This window comes from Beta vulgaris, chromosome 7 (genome assembly GCF_026745355.1).
Source record: "Beta vulgaris subsp. vulgaris cultivar EL10 chromosome 7, EL10.2, whole genome shotgun sequence".
Classification (NCBI taxonomy): Eukaryota; Viridiplantae; Streptophyta; class Magnoliopsida; order Caryophyllales; family Amaranthaceae; genus Beta; species Beta vulgaris.
In genome coordinates this window covers 32,594,067-32,612,016 of record NC_079208.1, presented here as the reverse complement: position 1 = coordinate 32,612,016, position 17,950 = coordinate 32,594,067, and the positions used below count along the sequence as shown (strand labels likewise).

General features: G+C 29.9%; 2 protein-coding genes across 2 annotated transcripts; one reads left to right on the top strand and one right to left on the bottom strand.

The window, feature by feature from the left end:
* Positions 1-1,574: 1,574 nt before the first annotated feature.
* Positions 1,575-2,390, top strand: LOC130589526 (uncharacterized). The gene is made up of 2 exons (XM_057390799.1): positions 1,575-1,690; positions 1,826-2,390. The coding sequence occupies exons 1-2, from the start codon at positions 1,575-1,577 to the stop codon at positions 2,388-2,390; spliced, it is 681 nt and encodes a 226-aa protein (XP_057246782.1).
* Positions 2,391-5,028: 2,638 nt separating this feature from the next.
* Positions 5,029-5,917, bottom strand: LOC104908987 (uncharacterized). The gene is made up of 4 exons (XM_010698161.1): positions 5,792-5,917; positions 5,536-5,693; positions 5,297-5,417; positions 5,029-5,184 (listed from the first exon to the last, which is right to left on the bottom strand). The coding sequence occupies exons 1-4, from the start codon at positions 5,915-5,917 to the stop codon at positions 5,029-5,031; spliced, it is 561 nt and encodes a 186-aa protein (XP_010696463.1).
* Positions 5,918-17,950: the final 12,033 nt, after the last annotated feature.

Below are 17,950 nucleotides of genomic sequence, written 5' to 3'. Positions count from 1 at the left end.
GGCAAAGACTTAAGTGCATTCAAGCTCAAGTGACTCGCAGCAAAATGTTCAACTCCAGTGGAGGAAAGGGAGCTGTACAATCAATATAGGCACTGGAGTAAGGTGGATGAAGCATAATGAAGCAAAAATCAAGAATTGACTGGATGACTCATGGTGATACTAATTCAAAGCTTTTCTTACTGCTACAAAAGTAAGGAAACAAGAAACAATATTAGTATCCTTTATAATGATCAGGGGGTGCTGTTAACTAAGCCTGAGGAAATTCAAGAAGAGATAGTTGGATTTTATAGAAGTCTTCTTAGAACTGCTGCTCCTATAATTCAAGCCATTGATTTGCAAACTGTGAGAGCTGGAGCAAGTTTAAGCTTAGAAGCAAGGAGTAGGTCACTGGTTCCTATTACTAAACAAGAGATTGATGATGCCTTGAATAACATCAATGATTCCAAGGCCCCTGGAATTGATGGCTTCAACTCTTTCTTCTATAAGAAAAGTTGGAGTATTATCAAGGATGATATATACAGAGCAGTTACTGAATTTTTTGAGAAGGAAAGGATGCATAAGCCTATCAATGCTACAATTATCACTTTGATCCCCAAAACAGAAAATGCTACAAAGGCTAAGGAATTCAGGCCTATAGCCTGTTGTACTGTAATGTACAAAATAATCTCTAAGATTATTACAAAGAGATTGCAAGAAGTTATTGGTGAAGTTGTTGACACATCTCAATCTGGCTTCATGCCAGACAGACACATTTCTAAAATATATCATTAGCCACAGAACTTATAAGAGGCTATAATAGAAGAAGTGTCTCACCTAGGTGCTGCCTGAAAGTGATATTAAAAAGGCCTATGACTCAGTTGAATGGTCCTTTTATATAGCATGTTGGCTGAATTGGGGTTCCCTAGTACTTTTGTAATTGGATCATGGCATGTGTGAATACTGTGAGCTATTCAATTTTGATTAATGGAAACCTTCTCATCCTTTCAGTGCTAAGAAGGGGTGAGGCAAGGGGACCCCTGTCCCCTTATTTGTTTGCTCTTAGCATGGAATACTTGAGCAGGTGTAGAGAGCTAAGCTATAATCCTGATTTTAATTACCACCCAGTGTGAAAGAGTTCATTAACACACTTGATGTTTGCTGATGATCTTCTACTCTTTTGTAGAGCAGATCATAGCTCAGTGTCAAAGATTTGTAGTGCAATTGCTAAATTCTGCTGCTTCTGGATTGCACATCAGTTCTGAAAAAAGTAACATCTATCTAGCTGGGGTCAACAATGAGGAAGCTGCTAATTTAATTGAAGTGAGCAATATGCAAGCAGGTACTTTACCTTTAAAGTACCTGGGGATCACATTGAGTACAAAAAAGCTCACTTATTCTCAATGCAAGCCACTGGTTGAAAGAATCACAAATAGAGCTCAAGGGTGGATTGCTAACCTCCGTCCTATGCTGGGCGCCTTCAATTGGTAAGGAGTATCCTAAGTAGTGCAGAACTATTGGGGGCATATATTTCCTTTACCAAAGAAAGTAATCAAGGAGGTGGAAGGATTTGCAGAAGTTTTTATGGACTGGCGACCATGGATTCTAAGAAAGCTCCTATAGCCTGGAGAAAATTCTATGATCCTAAAACCTGTGGTGGTTGGAACCTGGTTAACATGACTCTTTGGAATAAGGCTGCAATGCTTAAGCTACTGTAGGCTATTGCTTATAAGTCTGATAGATTGTGGGTGAAATGGGTACATGAATATTATATTAAAAGGCTTACCTACAATACAGTGAGTATTACTGCTAATACTTCCTGGTTACTTCGAAAAATTATTGATACCAGAGAGACTTTGCAGTTGTTGGGAGGATGGAATGAGGTGTGTAAAGCTGGCAAATTCAGTATTAAGCAAGCCTATAAGCTCCTTCAAGGTATACAACAGCATGTTCCTTGGAAAAGACTTATTTGCAACAATCATGCTTCACCAAAGAGCAAGTTTATTGTCTGGTTAGCTATTCAAAATAAACTGGTTACCACAGATAGGCTTATCAAGTGGAATGTTCCTTGCAGAGCTATTTGTTGTCTTTGTGATAGAGAAGAGGAAAGTGTGCAACACTTGTTCTTTGTGTGTGATTACTTTGCTAGTATTTGGAGAAGGGTGTGTCAGATCATTGGTGCTTCAAGCTCAGGCAGTACCTTTGATCAGGAGTGTGTCATAGCTATTGCTAAAGCTAGGGGAAGTACAAGAAAGGCAAAGATTTACACAATGTGCTTCAGTGAAACCATCTATGCTGTGTGGGGTCAAAAAAAAAAAATTTTCAATGGCAAGTGCTTAGATTGTAGTCAGGTGGTTAAAGAAATTATTTTCAGGGTAGCTTGCTTATGTAAAGAGGAAGATAGACATTTGTAGTCTATATCTTCTATTTTGTACTGGAGTTGTAGTGTGTGTGCTTGGTTTGTTTCTGAGGTAGAGCATGTTCTACTGAGTTGCTTCTTGTGTTTGGTTGTACATTTACCATATTTTTTTGGTAGTCAATAACAACTTTGAATTGCCAAAAAAAAAAAAATTATAATATAGACATGCCGTAAATTTTTTTTTATATATATATATAATTTGATTACTTTTAAAAATAGCATAAAAATCGTTATTTAGAGTAGTAATATACACAAATAGTCAATTTATAAGTAATAGAACGTCTCTCTTAAAAAAAAATTCGAGTATTAGAATTTTCTAAGACAGGAAATAAATCCTTTATTAACGAACTAAATAAGAATATGAACATCAAAGTAAATTTAATTAACACATAACTTTTAGGAAAAACATAAGTTCTCGATTACAATTGCAAGCATCACACACTCTTCTTGGTTCATCCGAAACTTCATAGTAGGAATTATCACCTTCCCAACTATTCCTATTAACATTATATGATTGCTTATTTTCGCATACTAAAAATCCTGATTCAATAAAAAGCTTATATCTACCCATATTGTAGAGAAATTAGAACGAACTTTTTTTCGACATTCTACAATCCCTTTTAAATCCATCTTCCTTAGTGTCTTCGGTATAATTTCGAATCCAAGCTTCTTGTAACTCGACCTTTACTACATAAATCTATTAGGCCTAATAAATAACTTGCCACTAAATATCTATCATTTGATGCTTTCTCAAAACATGCAATACCATCTTCTATCTTCGATTGAGCAAAAAATCGTACCTAAAAAAAACATTAAATTAACATGTTAAGTTTCACCAAATTTAATATATGTAATTTCTTATAAAGATTTAAATCGTTTAATTAAATGATATTTAAAGTCCAATCGAAGAAATAACATATTAAATATAGAGGTGATATACAAAAAACTATAAAACATATGAATATTGAGTTGAACATGTATCGTACCTTATTTTGCACCTAAACAAATCGGCAATAGATAAAGCCCCAACACGTGAAATAATGTCAATAACAATTTCTTTAGAAAGGTGTTCAAGTAGACATATTTTTCGAGTTCCAGGCTCCATAATAACAATTATCTTTAAATGTTCTCCTTTGTAAAATTTCAAGTGATTTAAGGTGTATAAATAACTCATTTATAAGTACACAAAATTTATGCCTAAATAATACATGTTATTTATGTCGAATTTATATAAAAGAACTTCAGTCGAAATCAAGTGATATGATTTAATGTACATCATTCGATCTTCATAAGATTTTATTCTGGTAATATATAATTTTCTTAATTTATACGATCACAATATAGTATATTGTATAACCAACTTTACTTTATATGTTTTAACCACAAATAACTGATTCATATTATTGGCCGAAATCAATGGAATTGTATTTTGTAAATATTCCGTTATTTGTGGTTTATTATATTTTAACCACAAATTATGGAATATTATAAAAGCAATTTTTATTGGCATTTGACCTAAAATATACTTGGGGAAGGAAATCAAAATATATGTAATATATTTGCAAGATATATTATACCATGATTAAATAAAATCCATGATTAACTTATACACTTATATATAGTTTCTATAAATAAAGAGTAGTGAGATATAATTATATATAATTGCCATACATGACACCTACAATTTCGAATTATTTATTACGTCCATATGTATATAACTTTTAAAATGTAAAATAACATTTATTACAATAAACTATTTCTTTAAGCGATTAATTTTCCTACTTGCACGTCATTTAAATAAAAACTTGTATGCGTGTATCTTACTATATTACACTACAAATATTCACAACTACCTTCATTTATTCTTATAAAAAATTACTTTTATATCAAATTTTGGGTGTGGTATTACTATGTTTGTATTTGAAATAAATATATATATAAGAATATAAGATCAATATGCAAAACTCTAAAAATAAATATATAACAAAAAATATAAAAAACTATTATAAAGTAAAATTATTCGAACATTCGATGACATGGTCCAACTAAATATATAAAATATTCTTTTAATTGTAAAATAAACGTCCTCAAACAAAATGAGGCACTTTATTCTTTATATCCTAAAAAAGTTCATATAGCACCCCCATAAGTGTCATATACTCCTCCATTATATCCTTTAGCTTTTTGATAGTTGATTGTTGCATATCAATTGGAGACTTATCAATCTCTAAATCTCCATTTTTTTCCAACTTAATAAGTCGCTTTTGAGGAGTAATTTGAGATGCTGATGATTCATTTTCAGAATTTAACATGTCATATAGGTAAAAAAAATAAAAACAGGTTAGTACGAAGTAATCATAAAAAAACAATATACATAAAATAATTAAGAGATTTAAATTAATTTATTTACAATATAGAAAAACAAATGTCAAACAATATATTTCATACAACTTTTAAGCATACCTTATCACCTCCACCATCCTTCACACTTTAAGCTTCATTTATCTTCTTGATATATAAGTCATGCTATGAAAACAAACATATGAATTTCTAAATTAAATATATATTTGAAATGTAAACATAAGACTTGAACTAATTCCAAGTAAAAAATGAAGTTGTAATTACCTCAATCTTTATATACAGTCCCATCCATTTGTCTCAGTTGTGCTTACAACAGTGTATGTCGAATTTTCATCTACTGCATTGTTATTTGGAACCTTCACTCTGAACAAATATCTTTTGCCAAGGAAAAACTTGGATTCTTCTGGAAATGTAGTTTCAATAGCATCCTTATAAAGAATAAGAAAGCAAATATGTAAGACCTTAGTATAAAAAAAATAATTACTTCTCAATAATATAAAAACCGTGAAGTTAAACAAAAAAAAAACTAAGTGTAACAACCTTACCTTGCAAGTCAAGTATTTCTTTGGCTGTCTTACGAACCAATTTAGATACTTCTTTATCAAACATTAAGAAAGAAGCATCTGCAGTCTTGTCCGATACGATGAATTTGATCTTGAACCTATTATATTAGTATTATGTGAAACAAAAACAAACTAAAAAATGCACGTTATATGCTTATTATTCATTACTTTAAAACTAACATAAAATATGTAACGTATTATTAAATTGTATAATACCTCGGGATGGTAGATTTCACAACATGATTTTCCTTCCTACATCGAGTTACATCACCTTCTTTAACCAATCCATTATTACATCTTTTGCAAGCATCATAGTACCAATTGTATTGAATATCAATATCTTCTATAGTTGCCAAGCAAACACATATTCCAGCCTTAAATTTAAATAATAATATTTTCATTTAGTAAAATAATATATCACTTAATTGTTATTCTTATACAATTAGTTTAACAAAATAATAAAGTCATTAACCTTATTTATCTCAAGCAAATTGGATACATCCTTGATCGATTCCTCCTTTAAAAAGTCGTTCGTGTCATTAGACAATTGGGTCAACTGTCCACTCTTTTGTTGATTACTGTCTGGGAAGCTACACATTTCCAAAAGAAAAAATATTAATTAAATCATAATAATCAAGTCATATAACAAATATTATAATACTAATTTAATAGTACGAAAAATAAATGTAAAAGGAAATACAACCTATCCTTGAAGGTGATAATTTCAGGAATATATTGATTAATGAACAATCGCGACGCATATCCCGAAGTGGACACTCGGATCTCTCCTATAAAATGCAATGTTCGAGTGAGAAGCATCAATATTATGAATAATATAAATAATATTATACTAATACTTTTAATATATAGTATATAAAATATAAGTGCTTTTCATACCAACCGTGAAAATTAGCTATCTTTCCAAATTGAATAATGATAACTATAAAACCATCATTTCCTTGCGTGTTGAGATAATGGGTCATTTCGTGAGCATGGGTTGTCCATAGCACGCAATTCAAACTTGTATTACTAAAGACATTATGCATCAAAGTTAATTATAATATTGATAAATATATGTATATGACAAATTGGATTTTAAAATATTAATTAACAAAATAAAGATCACTCGATAAAATATAACTTACTATGTATCAACCAACTCAATAGTCATCATTCTAGATTTAGCCGTCTTAGTAATACCACTATATCCAGTGAGTTATCTAATGACTACTAATATATAATATAAGATATGAGTTACATTTATGTATCGACAATTAAATTATCAAATTAATAATAATATAAATCTTACCAATATACTCCCTTCGTTTCCTAAAAATCTTCCCTCTTTCCGTTTAAGTGCGTTTCCAAAAGATCTTTCCTCTTTTACTTTATTCCTTATTTGGAATTCTTTTTTCCCTTTTTACCCTCTCATGTCTCTATCATATGGTCCACCATTACATTATTAATTCAATTTTACTCCTTTTCTCTCTCCTACTTCAACCTTTTTTTATTTGTTTATTTATCTTAACCCCTTTCTCTCTCCTACTTTACCCACCCCCACACCCCACACAATGGATCCTCCTTAGTATCTGTAGGAACAGTAACAAGGAAAATATTTAGGAAACGGAGGTAGTAATACATATCCGGTAACTGCTTTGTTATAATATTATCAAATTTAGCAAAAGTGAATCCAAACTTTGGAATGTCAAGAACTTGACATTCCTCAAATTTTTATCCATAATTTAGTGATATTACACAATTATGGTTTGTTGACTTTTCCAGAGCACCATTATCACAAACCCAAAAATTCGAAATTTGTTTAAATTCACCCTCTTTAATACTTGGCGTGAATTGCATAATTAGTCCTCTCCGACAGCTGGCTTGAATCTTACTATCCTGAAAAGAGAAGTTTAAAACATTAGTAAAACATAATAGTAACAACATATTTACCTCAACGTCCATTATAAAACCATTTCAATGCTTTCTATTTCAAGCTGATTTTTAAAATTAGGTCTTTCCCAAATCCTAATAATTCGGACCTTAATAGTGCATAATTTCATCCCTTTAACAATTTCACTAATAGAAACTATTTTCTTCTCATTTTGATTTTCAAAAGCCATTATAAAAAATTCGAAAGAGTGTTGAAATAAATTGATTGCTTAATTGTGCTAATTATAAACAATATTTTTGTGAGAAAGTTGTGTTTATATAGGCAATCACATAATGTAACACAATAATCAATAATAATATTAAATATGGCAATATTTCTTAAATTCAATTATCTATGAATTTGTGAGTAAGTCACTAAATTTAAATTACGGAAGTATGAGTTGATAAAATCAACATAATATGGTAAGAATATAAATTGGTAGCAAATCACCCTTCAATTTAGTGAAGTGAATTTCGGTTGATTATTATTCCTTGACTATTGATTGATAGATGAACAGATTTTGAGTGTAGGAAACTGATTTTCGGATTTAATTAAGGGTGATTACATATTAATATTTCCAAAAACAAACACTCTACCAATTTTGGTGTAAATCTTAACGAATATCTTTAATTGATATAGATAAAGTTTACAAAAATACTATTACATAAACTGGAAATGATTTGTTCATTTATAGAAAAGATTTAAACAATAGATGATATGAGATATGGCCGAATCAATATATAAATTCACATTTTTAGATAATGATAGTTTTATATGAATATGATTTCCAACTGCATGATTTTTTGTTAATCAACATATATGTGTTTTTAATAGTTTTTTCTAACTACAAAATTGCTTGGTAAAAGTATTTCGTATGAGAATTTATGTTTCGCAAAGCATAATTAATAATCAGATGACACTAATAAAATTTAAACATACATAGCCGATATGAAAATCCTAATTATTCAACAATGAGTAAAATAGGATAAGTAGCCTAATACATTCAATTACACAAATAGATTAATAAAATATTTTAAAACATATTATAAATAACCACGCTAATCCTTGATAATTCAATTAATTCCACTAAGAACTTCAGTTGAAACTTCACGTGCAAGCTCAAATTGATTATGTGCATGCATGATTTGAGCTATGTAACCAACAGTTTGGTGTCCATTTCGATCTAAACTATCCAACTCGGCTGTAATCTCACTAATCTTCTCCTTGTGATTTGAAAACGCTTCAATAAGCTGATTAGTTACATCCACATAATTCTTCAATTGTCTTTCAATTCTACTATCCATAGAGGACGAATATTTTGATGCTTAAAGGAAATTGTATCTATAGTATGCTTTTAGAAAATATAGGGAAATAGTTGTAAGTGAGTAGAGAAAATGAAGACATAAGCATATTTATAGGAGACAAAAATTTCGGCCATACAAAGAAAAACCTAATAAGTTGGTTGATGACATTAAATATATGGTTGAGTATGTTTGACTAAATTTATTAGGTTCATTTAAATCATATAGTATAGGTAAGAATTGGTGGTTGAAATAAGGATACTATTTATGTCAATAAAGTAAAATTTCGGATATTCAATAGATTTATGGAAGGCAATTTACAATAAATACATGGTGGTTGGATGTGTTATTGAATTTATATATTAAAAAAAAATTTAGTTACAAAAATTAATAATTTGATAAGAGTTACTGGTTTAACTTAAAAATTTCGAACATATATAGAAATTACTTATATCAGATCTTTTACAATATATTATTCGAAACATGAAAGATTAATTCTAAAAAATGTAATTAGTTAATATACAATCAAATACAAATAACATATACAATAATAAGACATTATATAGATAATATAAAAATACACAATATTGGCTCTAAATTTTTATTTATAATTATTATAAATGAAAATATTAACTAATAACAATTAAATGTTCTTCAAGACTTCATCATAGTGAAGAAAAATCTAACTTCTCTATCCACACTTGCAATCATAACTATTCGATCTATTATAACCATTAGCGACGGAATAGTAATCGTGTATGTCCCACATGTCGTCCTTCATATGATCTTTTTTTTTTCTCTGACAAACAAATGGTGGCTCCTTTGCAAAATTCTCCGTGTTTCTTATCCATATCGTCTGTAGCATTCTTGTAAGATCTCTCTACATCTAATAATAGTTTCCATATTTAGTCGTTTAAGTGTTTTTTCAAGCAAATCATGACCAATCTCTATATTATTCGCGGAGGTTGAAGATAGCCAAATTAGTCCTAGCAAGTAACTTGACATAGTGTGTCCAACTTTTCTGGCATCGAGCAAACTATCAACTCCAGTGTTGTAGTTATTATGGGTAAAAATTTGGATCTGCATAAAAACATATAAGAAAGCTTTTAGATTAACATTATTAAAAAAATATAATAAGCCTTTAAGTTTAACAATATTAGAAAAATTGTCTTCAAATCATACGAATTATCTTTAACTTATGGCATCAGTTTATATGGCTGTTTTTTTAAAATTTTATTTCATTTAGTTGTAATTCGAAACATAATTAGTAGAAACTTTTTTAAAAAAAGCTTTAATTAAATATTCATATTGTGTCTATTAATATTATAAACGATAAATCATCATATAAAATTACTATGAAAATAAATAAATAAAGATATACAATAAAGTGACTTACTAATCTATAACGAAGCAGTGCAGAAGGATTTTTGCATTCAAGGCATTTCCCGAAAAATAACTTTGCATTACTATTCACCAACGATACACGATTAATTAAACCTTCAATGTAAATTTTCTTCATGACATGTTCATCGTTTGATAGTGTATTCAGAATCTTACAACTGAGAAACAATAAATAGCCATTAAGTAAGATTTTATCATGAACAACCTCTTTAAAAAAGATGTTATTATTTAAAAATACCTTAATTTGCAACAAAACAGACTGAATGGCTGTTATGAAGCAACGCGTCCAAGGATGTTAATTGTTATCTCAATAGGCATACTTTCAAAAATATTGAGCCTATTTGTTGACCTTTTTTTCATGGCATAAATGTTTTTCTTTCTTTGGGATTTTCTCTCCATTGCCAAAAAATTTAAGAGATTTCTCAAAGTATTTTTTCCGAAATTATACACCTATATATACAAAACCCCATGAAACTTGCCATTTTAAATGTATCAATTAATAGGAAAACATTCCTTATTATCAAAACTGAAATATATGTTTTATTATAGTACACAAATAATATGGTAACTTTGTAAAGAATAGTGATGATTCATTAAATAAAAGCATTATAATGAAACTTTACTAAAAAGACATATTTATTGAAGAATCAAAGTTTTACAACTTAAAATGGAAAAAAAATTCGGCTACTTATAATACATTCCATTACGATTTTCTTAATTAATTGACACATACATTTAATAGGTCCTATATGGGGGTCCTTATCAACACACAAAGGATATATCTGTTTGATATTTCATTTAGAAACATTAAAGCAATATATGAAAATAAAATTGAAAAATATTAATAATAATGAAAGACTATTAATTATATTAAATTTAAACAATAAAAAGATAATCAAATGAAAATAACGGTATGTGTACATCCAACAGAAATATTACGTAAACAAATAGGCACATTCCTCCGACCATGGAACATAGGTCATCTCTTGGACACAGTGCACTTTTAAACTAATCTCAGTGTGAGCAATATTTTTTCCAAGAATGAAGATGTATCTTATTGTTGTACGGGATAATAAATAAGAACGAAGTAATCTCATCTACTTAACCTGTAAAAATCATAATAATATACATTATAAACAACTTGAAACATATTTTAATATTTCGGAACCATCAATATCAACAAATATACACATACCTGGGCATAATGATTCATTATTTTAGACTGAGTTGTCCGAAACAAAAACTCGATTTGTTTATCACGTACCAAAATGCTTATAGTACCAGTTGTATCCTCAATCGTAACGACGACTGATAAGCTGAATGAATTAAACAACTTGAAACTTCCTAGATCAATATCAACTACCTTCCCAATAAGCCTAATAAGTTGATTCTACACGCATTACATTAAAAATATAAATAAGATAATGTCATCAATTGTAATGATTTATAATTTAATGAAATATTGATATGTAACGATACAAAAGATAATATAAACAAAATTACTAAACTCACATTGTTAATTTTCACAAAATTTACTATAGTTGAACGTTTCGCATTAGTTATCCTTAGAGTGCGTGTAATTGGTTGTTGGCAACAGGTTATGAACTTTGCTTTCTCTCGAACATTATGGTCGTTCTTAAACCTGACAACATACTTATCAAAGTTAACACATATTAAAGCAAAATAAGCACAATTATGATAATGATGAATTATTAACTTCAAATTAAATAGGTTTAACATTACTAGTTTATCAAAATAGATGATATTTTAGTCCGAGATTGTATATAAATATTTGATTTCTTTGTACTTTGCAAGTAAGCACCTAAAATAACATAGGAAAAATTAAATAAAATTTCGAATAACAATCGTTATTGTTAAATTAACAATGAATAAAATAACAATATGAAAATACAATACCTCCATCAGTTCATACGCATAATCCATATGCTAGAATACAAATTGGTTCACTCATAGATTCCTTTATGAATGCAATTAATTGGCTAATGAGCTTGATCTTCATAGCTATACAACTTTTTTTTATAAAAATAACATGACATACAATTAATATCCGAAAATATATCAGCAATGTTTAAAATTGATTATTTCAATATGTATTATGTAGATAATACCTTTCATCTATAATTATTAACTCTCTACTCCGAATTGAAACGATAATTCCAAATACATCTGAAATAATATAGAAAAATGATTTAATTACATTGATTTATACAATAGTTGAGAATATTGACTACTACTATGAATTGAACCAACATAAATGCATATACATTACCTATTATTTTATTGTTCTCGTGTTGTGAATTATCATATATCGAGGCTAACTGCGATATATATCGAGGCTAACTGCGATATATTGGTCTTCGATGAAGAATCATTTTTAATTGTAATGAAAAACCTCATAAATAAGAATATAAAATACGAAAAAATTACAAAATGATTCCAAGTTGAATGACTTGTGTTTGAACTCGATTTTTTGCCTTTATAGCAATTACGTAGTATGTGAATTTGAATCCCTTTTAAAATATATTACTTGATAGCTTTAGCATGATCCAAGGAATAAAATAATAGATCACATTATTATACAAATGGAATTCAAAAATATTTGTAGAACTTTTCCTTTAAAGCATATGATGAATACGTTCTAAATCACCTATCATTTTTCGAAGATAACTAATATTCTTGAAGATTTTGTTAATATCCTTTTCAAACCGAGATAAAATTTTTATACGAAATAATTTTTAAATGTATACAATGGTAAAATAATTATTATTTATTCATAAAATCGTGAAATACATATTTATAAATAAAGTCGTTTATTATGTAATAGTTTAAAATTTCATATCATAAAATGATTTAAATTATCATTCAATAAATAACAATATATTTGTTAATAAATAGTAATTTGTATATTGTAGTAAAACGTAATTGTAAAGTAGTATAAGAACAATAAATTAAAACTTCGAAACATATTTTAGATTGATGATAAGAAAGATACAATAAGGTAGTTCATAATACAACTAATAACAAAATACATAATCAAATAAAACATAAGACACAACTAAAATAAAGACCAACTACAAATGAATATATATTGTGAAACACCATCTTCAATCATCACCTCTCTCCAATTCATCACGATAATATTCAACAATATTCCTTGCTTCTTGAGAAGCAAGTTCAATTTAGTTGTGAAAATAGATAATTTGACCAATGTAACCCATAGTTACCATTCCTTCATCTTCTTCTAATTTACGTAATCTGTAACATGCATTATTAGAAAGTTTATGATCAATTGTTGACCAAAACTCTAAAAATTCGAAAGTAGTCTCGTTAACTTCTACTATATGTTTAGCTATTTTAGGATCCATTAAGATGATGTGCTTAAAGTGGAAAAATTTGAGAATAATAGATGAAGTGGTTATTTATAGAAGATTTTTAGGTAACACAAAGAGAAAACTTGCCTTATTTATAGAGGACATGGCCGAATTTTCATGGCTTAGGGAAAATTTAATACATGTTGGTGGAAGTAGATATAACATTCAAAAGGATTGACCAAGTGTGGTCAAAATTGAAAATGACATTGTTGCATGAAGTACACATTAGGTAGATTTTTCTAAAACCTTTTTTTTTGCATTGAATAAGTTGGAAGACACATTACTTACTAAGGAAATATTAAGTAACTTTGTTGCGATGTTGATATTTATTTTATTTTCTTTTAAAAAAATGTTCATTTGTATATATCATAGCCGAATTTATTTAGGGAAAATGTATGAATTTTTGCTAGAAGTTGGTATGGCATTTATCATGATTGACCAATTAGATTCAAAGTTCAAAATGACAACTAATATATATTTGGTAGTACAACATAAATGAAAACATAAATTTTGTTTTTATTGCATTGACATTTAGAGGAGCATTATTTCTTAATTAAAACTAATACAATGTAAAAAACACAATTCAACTAATCACTTTCATTTGATAAATAATCCAACAAAATGCTTTTTGTAGTTGGTATTACACCTCCATCCTTCATGTTGATTTATTCAATTGGATATCGACATACATAATGAGCTCGTGCAGGATTGCAATGAAGAAAATGTAGTACCATATATTCTCAGTCAATAAAAATCCTAAAATATTTTTGATCTTTGATTGTAGAGAACACATACTCCGTCATATACCAATCATCCGAATAAGAATCTTCAGGATTTGCAACATTGTTGAGAACTTTATAAAACATAATATGACTAGAACGAAACATTGTTAGTACCATACCTTGATGATTAAAAAAATTAGAATGTTCCCCTTTTGGATGCCAACTCTTTAAATCTTTTGGTGAAGTAGGTGAGTAAAATGAAAAATAGTCATTCCTCATACAAATACAACATTAATGTACACGTTTTTTTAAGAATCTAACTTGTATATGGTGTAGGGAGAGATAAACATAATAACCTTATTTATAGGTAACCCTAATTTAATTAATATGGTTTTCAAAGGTTGAAAAAAAACGATAAAGTAAACTTAATGTAAGTAATACATAATTTCCGTATAAAATATAGATTGAGTCAATCCCCAAAATCATGTTATCTAAATTAGGAATGATTTTTATATATGTGATAAAATGGAACATGATTATTTAATTAAAATAATCAAAACAAATAGGATTTTTTGATATTTTCCATATTAAACGAATATGAGAGTAATAATTAATTTTCGTATGAAATATAGATTAAATTATTGCCCAAAATCACTTTATCTAAATTAGGAGTGATTTTGATATATGTTATGAAATTGAACATGATTAAATAATTAAATTAATTCAAATTTTAAAGAAGATTAATTGATATTTTCCATATTAAACGAATACGAGAGTAAAAAATAATTTCGTACTAAATCTCTATTGAGTCAATCCCCAAAATCACGTTATTTAAATTAGGAATGATTTTGATATATGTTATGAAATTGAACATGATTAATTAATTAAACTAATTGAAAGTTTAAATAAGATTAATTGACATTGTCCATATTAAACGAATATGAGAGTAAAAAATAATTTATGTATTAAATATAGATTGAGCCAATCCCCAAAATCACGTTATATAAATTAAGAATGATTCTGATATATGTTATGAAATTGAACTCGATTAATAAAAAAATCTTAAATCAATTAAGATTGATTGATGTTTTCCATATTAAAAGAACTTATTGTTTCCACCATAAGTTAATAATCAAAGATAATTACGGAAAAAAAGACTACATATATATTATTATGAAAACATGCTATTATCACTACTTATATTGTGTCAAGTTAATATATGCATATTATAAACAAAATAAACTACTATTATGTCATTCAAACATTCTATGACCGTTTTTTCATGAAAAAAAAAACAATTTAACAATCTGATTTGTCAGATATACAATAAAATAAACAACAAAATATAAATAATATTCGGTTTTTTCACCAAGTACCCCCGAGTTTCCAAAAAATTCACCTGGTACCCTCCATGTTTTCAAAATTCACCAGGTACCCCTAAGTTTCAAACTAATACACGAGGTACCCTTAAATGCCCTTAATGACTAACGACATTAACCGCCGCTAGTCATTAACCCTAATTTTCTGTTTTCAATTCTAATTAACCTCTAAACCTAACCCTAACCCTAAACCCTAAACCTAAACCTAACCACCCTTCCTCACCTTCCCACCACCCCTGCCCCCTGCCCCACCCCCACCCCACCCCACCCCACCCCCACCCCCACCCCACCCCCACCCCACCCCACCCCACCCACCCCACCCCCGCAGCCCCCTGTCCTCACCCTAGCAAACCCCCACCCCCCACCCCGCAACCCCACCCCCACCGCAGCCTCCCACCCTCCCTCCGCACTCCACGCAACAACCACAGCCCCTGAAATCTCACCCCTCCCCACACTCGCACCCCCACAGCACACCCCACCCCCGCGCCACCACAACACCACCTCGCTTCCATTTTCGCACCCTCCCCCACCCCCGTTCAACCAGCCTCCTCCAATTTCCGCGAAACAAAAAGTCCCCCACAGCGAAAAAACAGAGGGAAGAAGAAGGAGTTGCAGGCGGCGCGGGCGGTGGGGTGCGAAAATGGAAGGTGGTGGTGCTGTGGTTGGCGCGGGGTGGGGGAGAGGGTTGGGGGCGCGCGATGAGAAGGGAGGGGTGGGGAGTGCTGAACTGAACTGGGTAGGGGAGGAGGGCGGCGCGAGGGTGAGGAAGGGGATGCGGGGGGTGGGGGAGGAGGGCGGCGCGAGGGTAGGGTAGGAGGGCGGTGCGAGGGTAGGGGAGGGGCAGGGGTGGTGGGAGGGTGGGGGGTGGGTGGGTGGTGGGTAGGGTTTAGGGTTAGGGTTAGTGTAAGTGTTAGGGTTTAGGGTTAGGGATAGGGGTTAGGATTAGGGTTAAGATTAGAGGATTAATTATGGTTAAAGTAGAAAATTAGGGTTAATGACTAATAGCGGTTAACGCCGTTAGTCATTAAGGGCATTTAAGGGTACCCCGTGTATTAGTTTGAAACTTAGGGGTACCTGGTGAATTTTGAAAACATGGAGGGTACCAGGTGAATTTTTTGAAAACTCGGGGGTACTTGGTGGAAAAACAGAATAATATTTTACCATAACTGAAAAATACATATATCATACTAACTCATTGAACTTAATAAATTAGTAGATTGGAAATAAGAAACTAACAATGTAAACTACTACGAATAATACAAACATTTTACCATAACCGAAGAATACATATATCAAACTAACTCATTGAACTTAATAGGTTAGTAGATTGGAAATAAAAAACTAACAATGTAAACTACTACGAATAATACAAACATTTTACGATAACCGAACAATACATATATCATAATAACTAATTGAACTTAATAGATTAGTACATTGAAAATAAGAAACTAACATTGTAAACAACTACGAATATTACAAACAAAAGTTAATATTTTTTGCTAGATAATTTAGTATTACCTAACAAATAGTTCTTCATACTTTACTTCTTAATAAGAGAATCCAAATACTCAACGGTACACTTTGCTTCTTTGGTAGCAAGTTCAATAGCATTACGAAATGAGATTATCATAGCAATGTAACCATAGCTTCCTCACCTTCTTCTTCTTCTTCTTCTTCTTCTTCTTCTTCTTCTTCTTCTTCTTCTTCTTTTCTTCTTCTTTTCTTCTTTTCTTCTTCTTTTCTTCTTCTTTTCTTCTTCTTCTTCTTCTTCTTCTTTTCTTCTTCTTCTTCTATTTTTTTAAATTTTGAAGACATGTAGTTAGTTTATCATCAACCATGGACCATTGGTCCAAGAATTCGAACATAACATTGTTAACTTCTTTCACATCATTGATACATTTTAGATCCATTAGAAGATGATACTTTGTATATATTAAACTTCTAAAAAATGAAATGTTAAATGAAATAAGAAGTTTTTTTAAGAATGAAGAAATTCGTTTTTGGGAGGTGATGGAATGAACATATAAAGACCAAATAGATCTTTATATAGACCAAATATAATCGGTTTTGCTAGGTTATATTTATTGCAATTAGGTAAGGCAATGCAATTAAGTATGGTAGGTACATTGGTAGGTATTGAATTTGGACGAAACAATAATATAGTCAAAGGTGGACAAAGTATCAATACATGGAATTATAATTGCTTCGAAAGTGATGAATATAATTGTTGGTGAACATGTTATTTCTCAAAATAAAATGGTTAATGGTAGAGACCATTACTTCAATATCATTCCATCATTGGACATTATTGGGAGCTTTAATAGCATAAAAAGAAAAACAATAACAAAGAACATTAAAAATTAGTATTGTTCAAATCTACATTATTCGTTTCATTACAAATATAATTGAGCAAAACTTTATTACTAATAAGACAACCATCCGTATTGTTTAAATCAATGTCTTCAAAATAGTCATCATCAACTTTGTAAGCTCTAGGAGGATG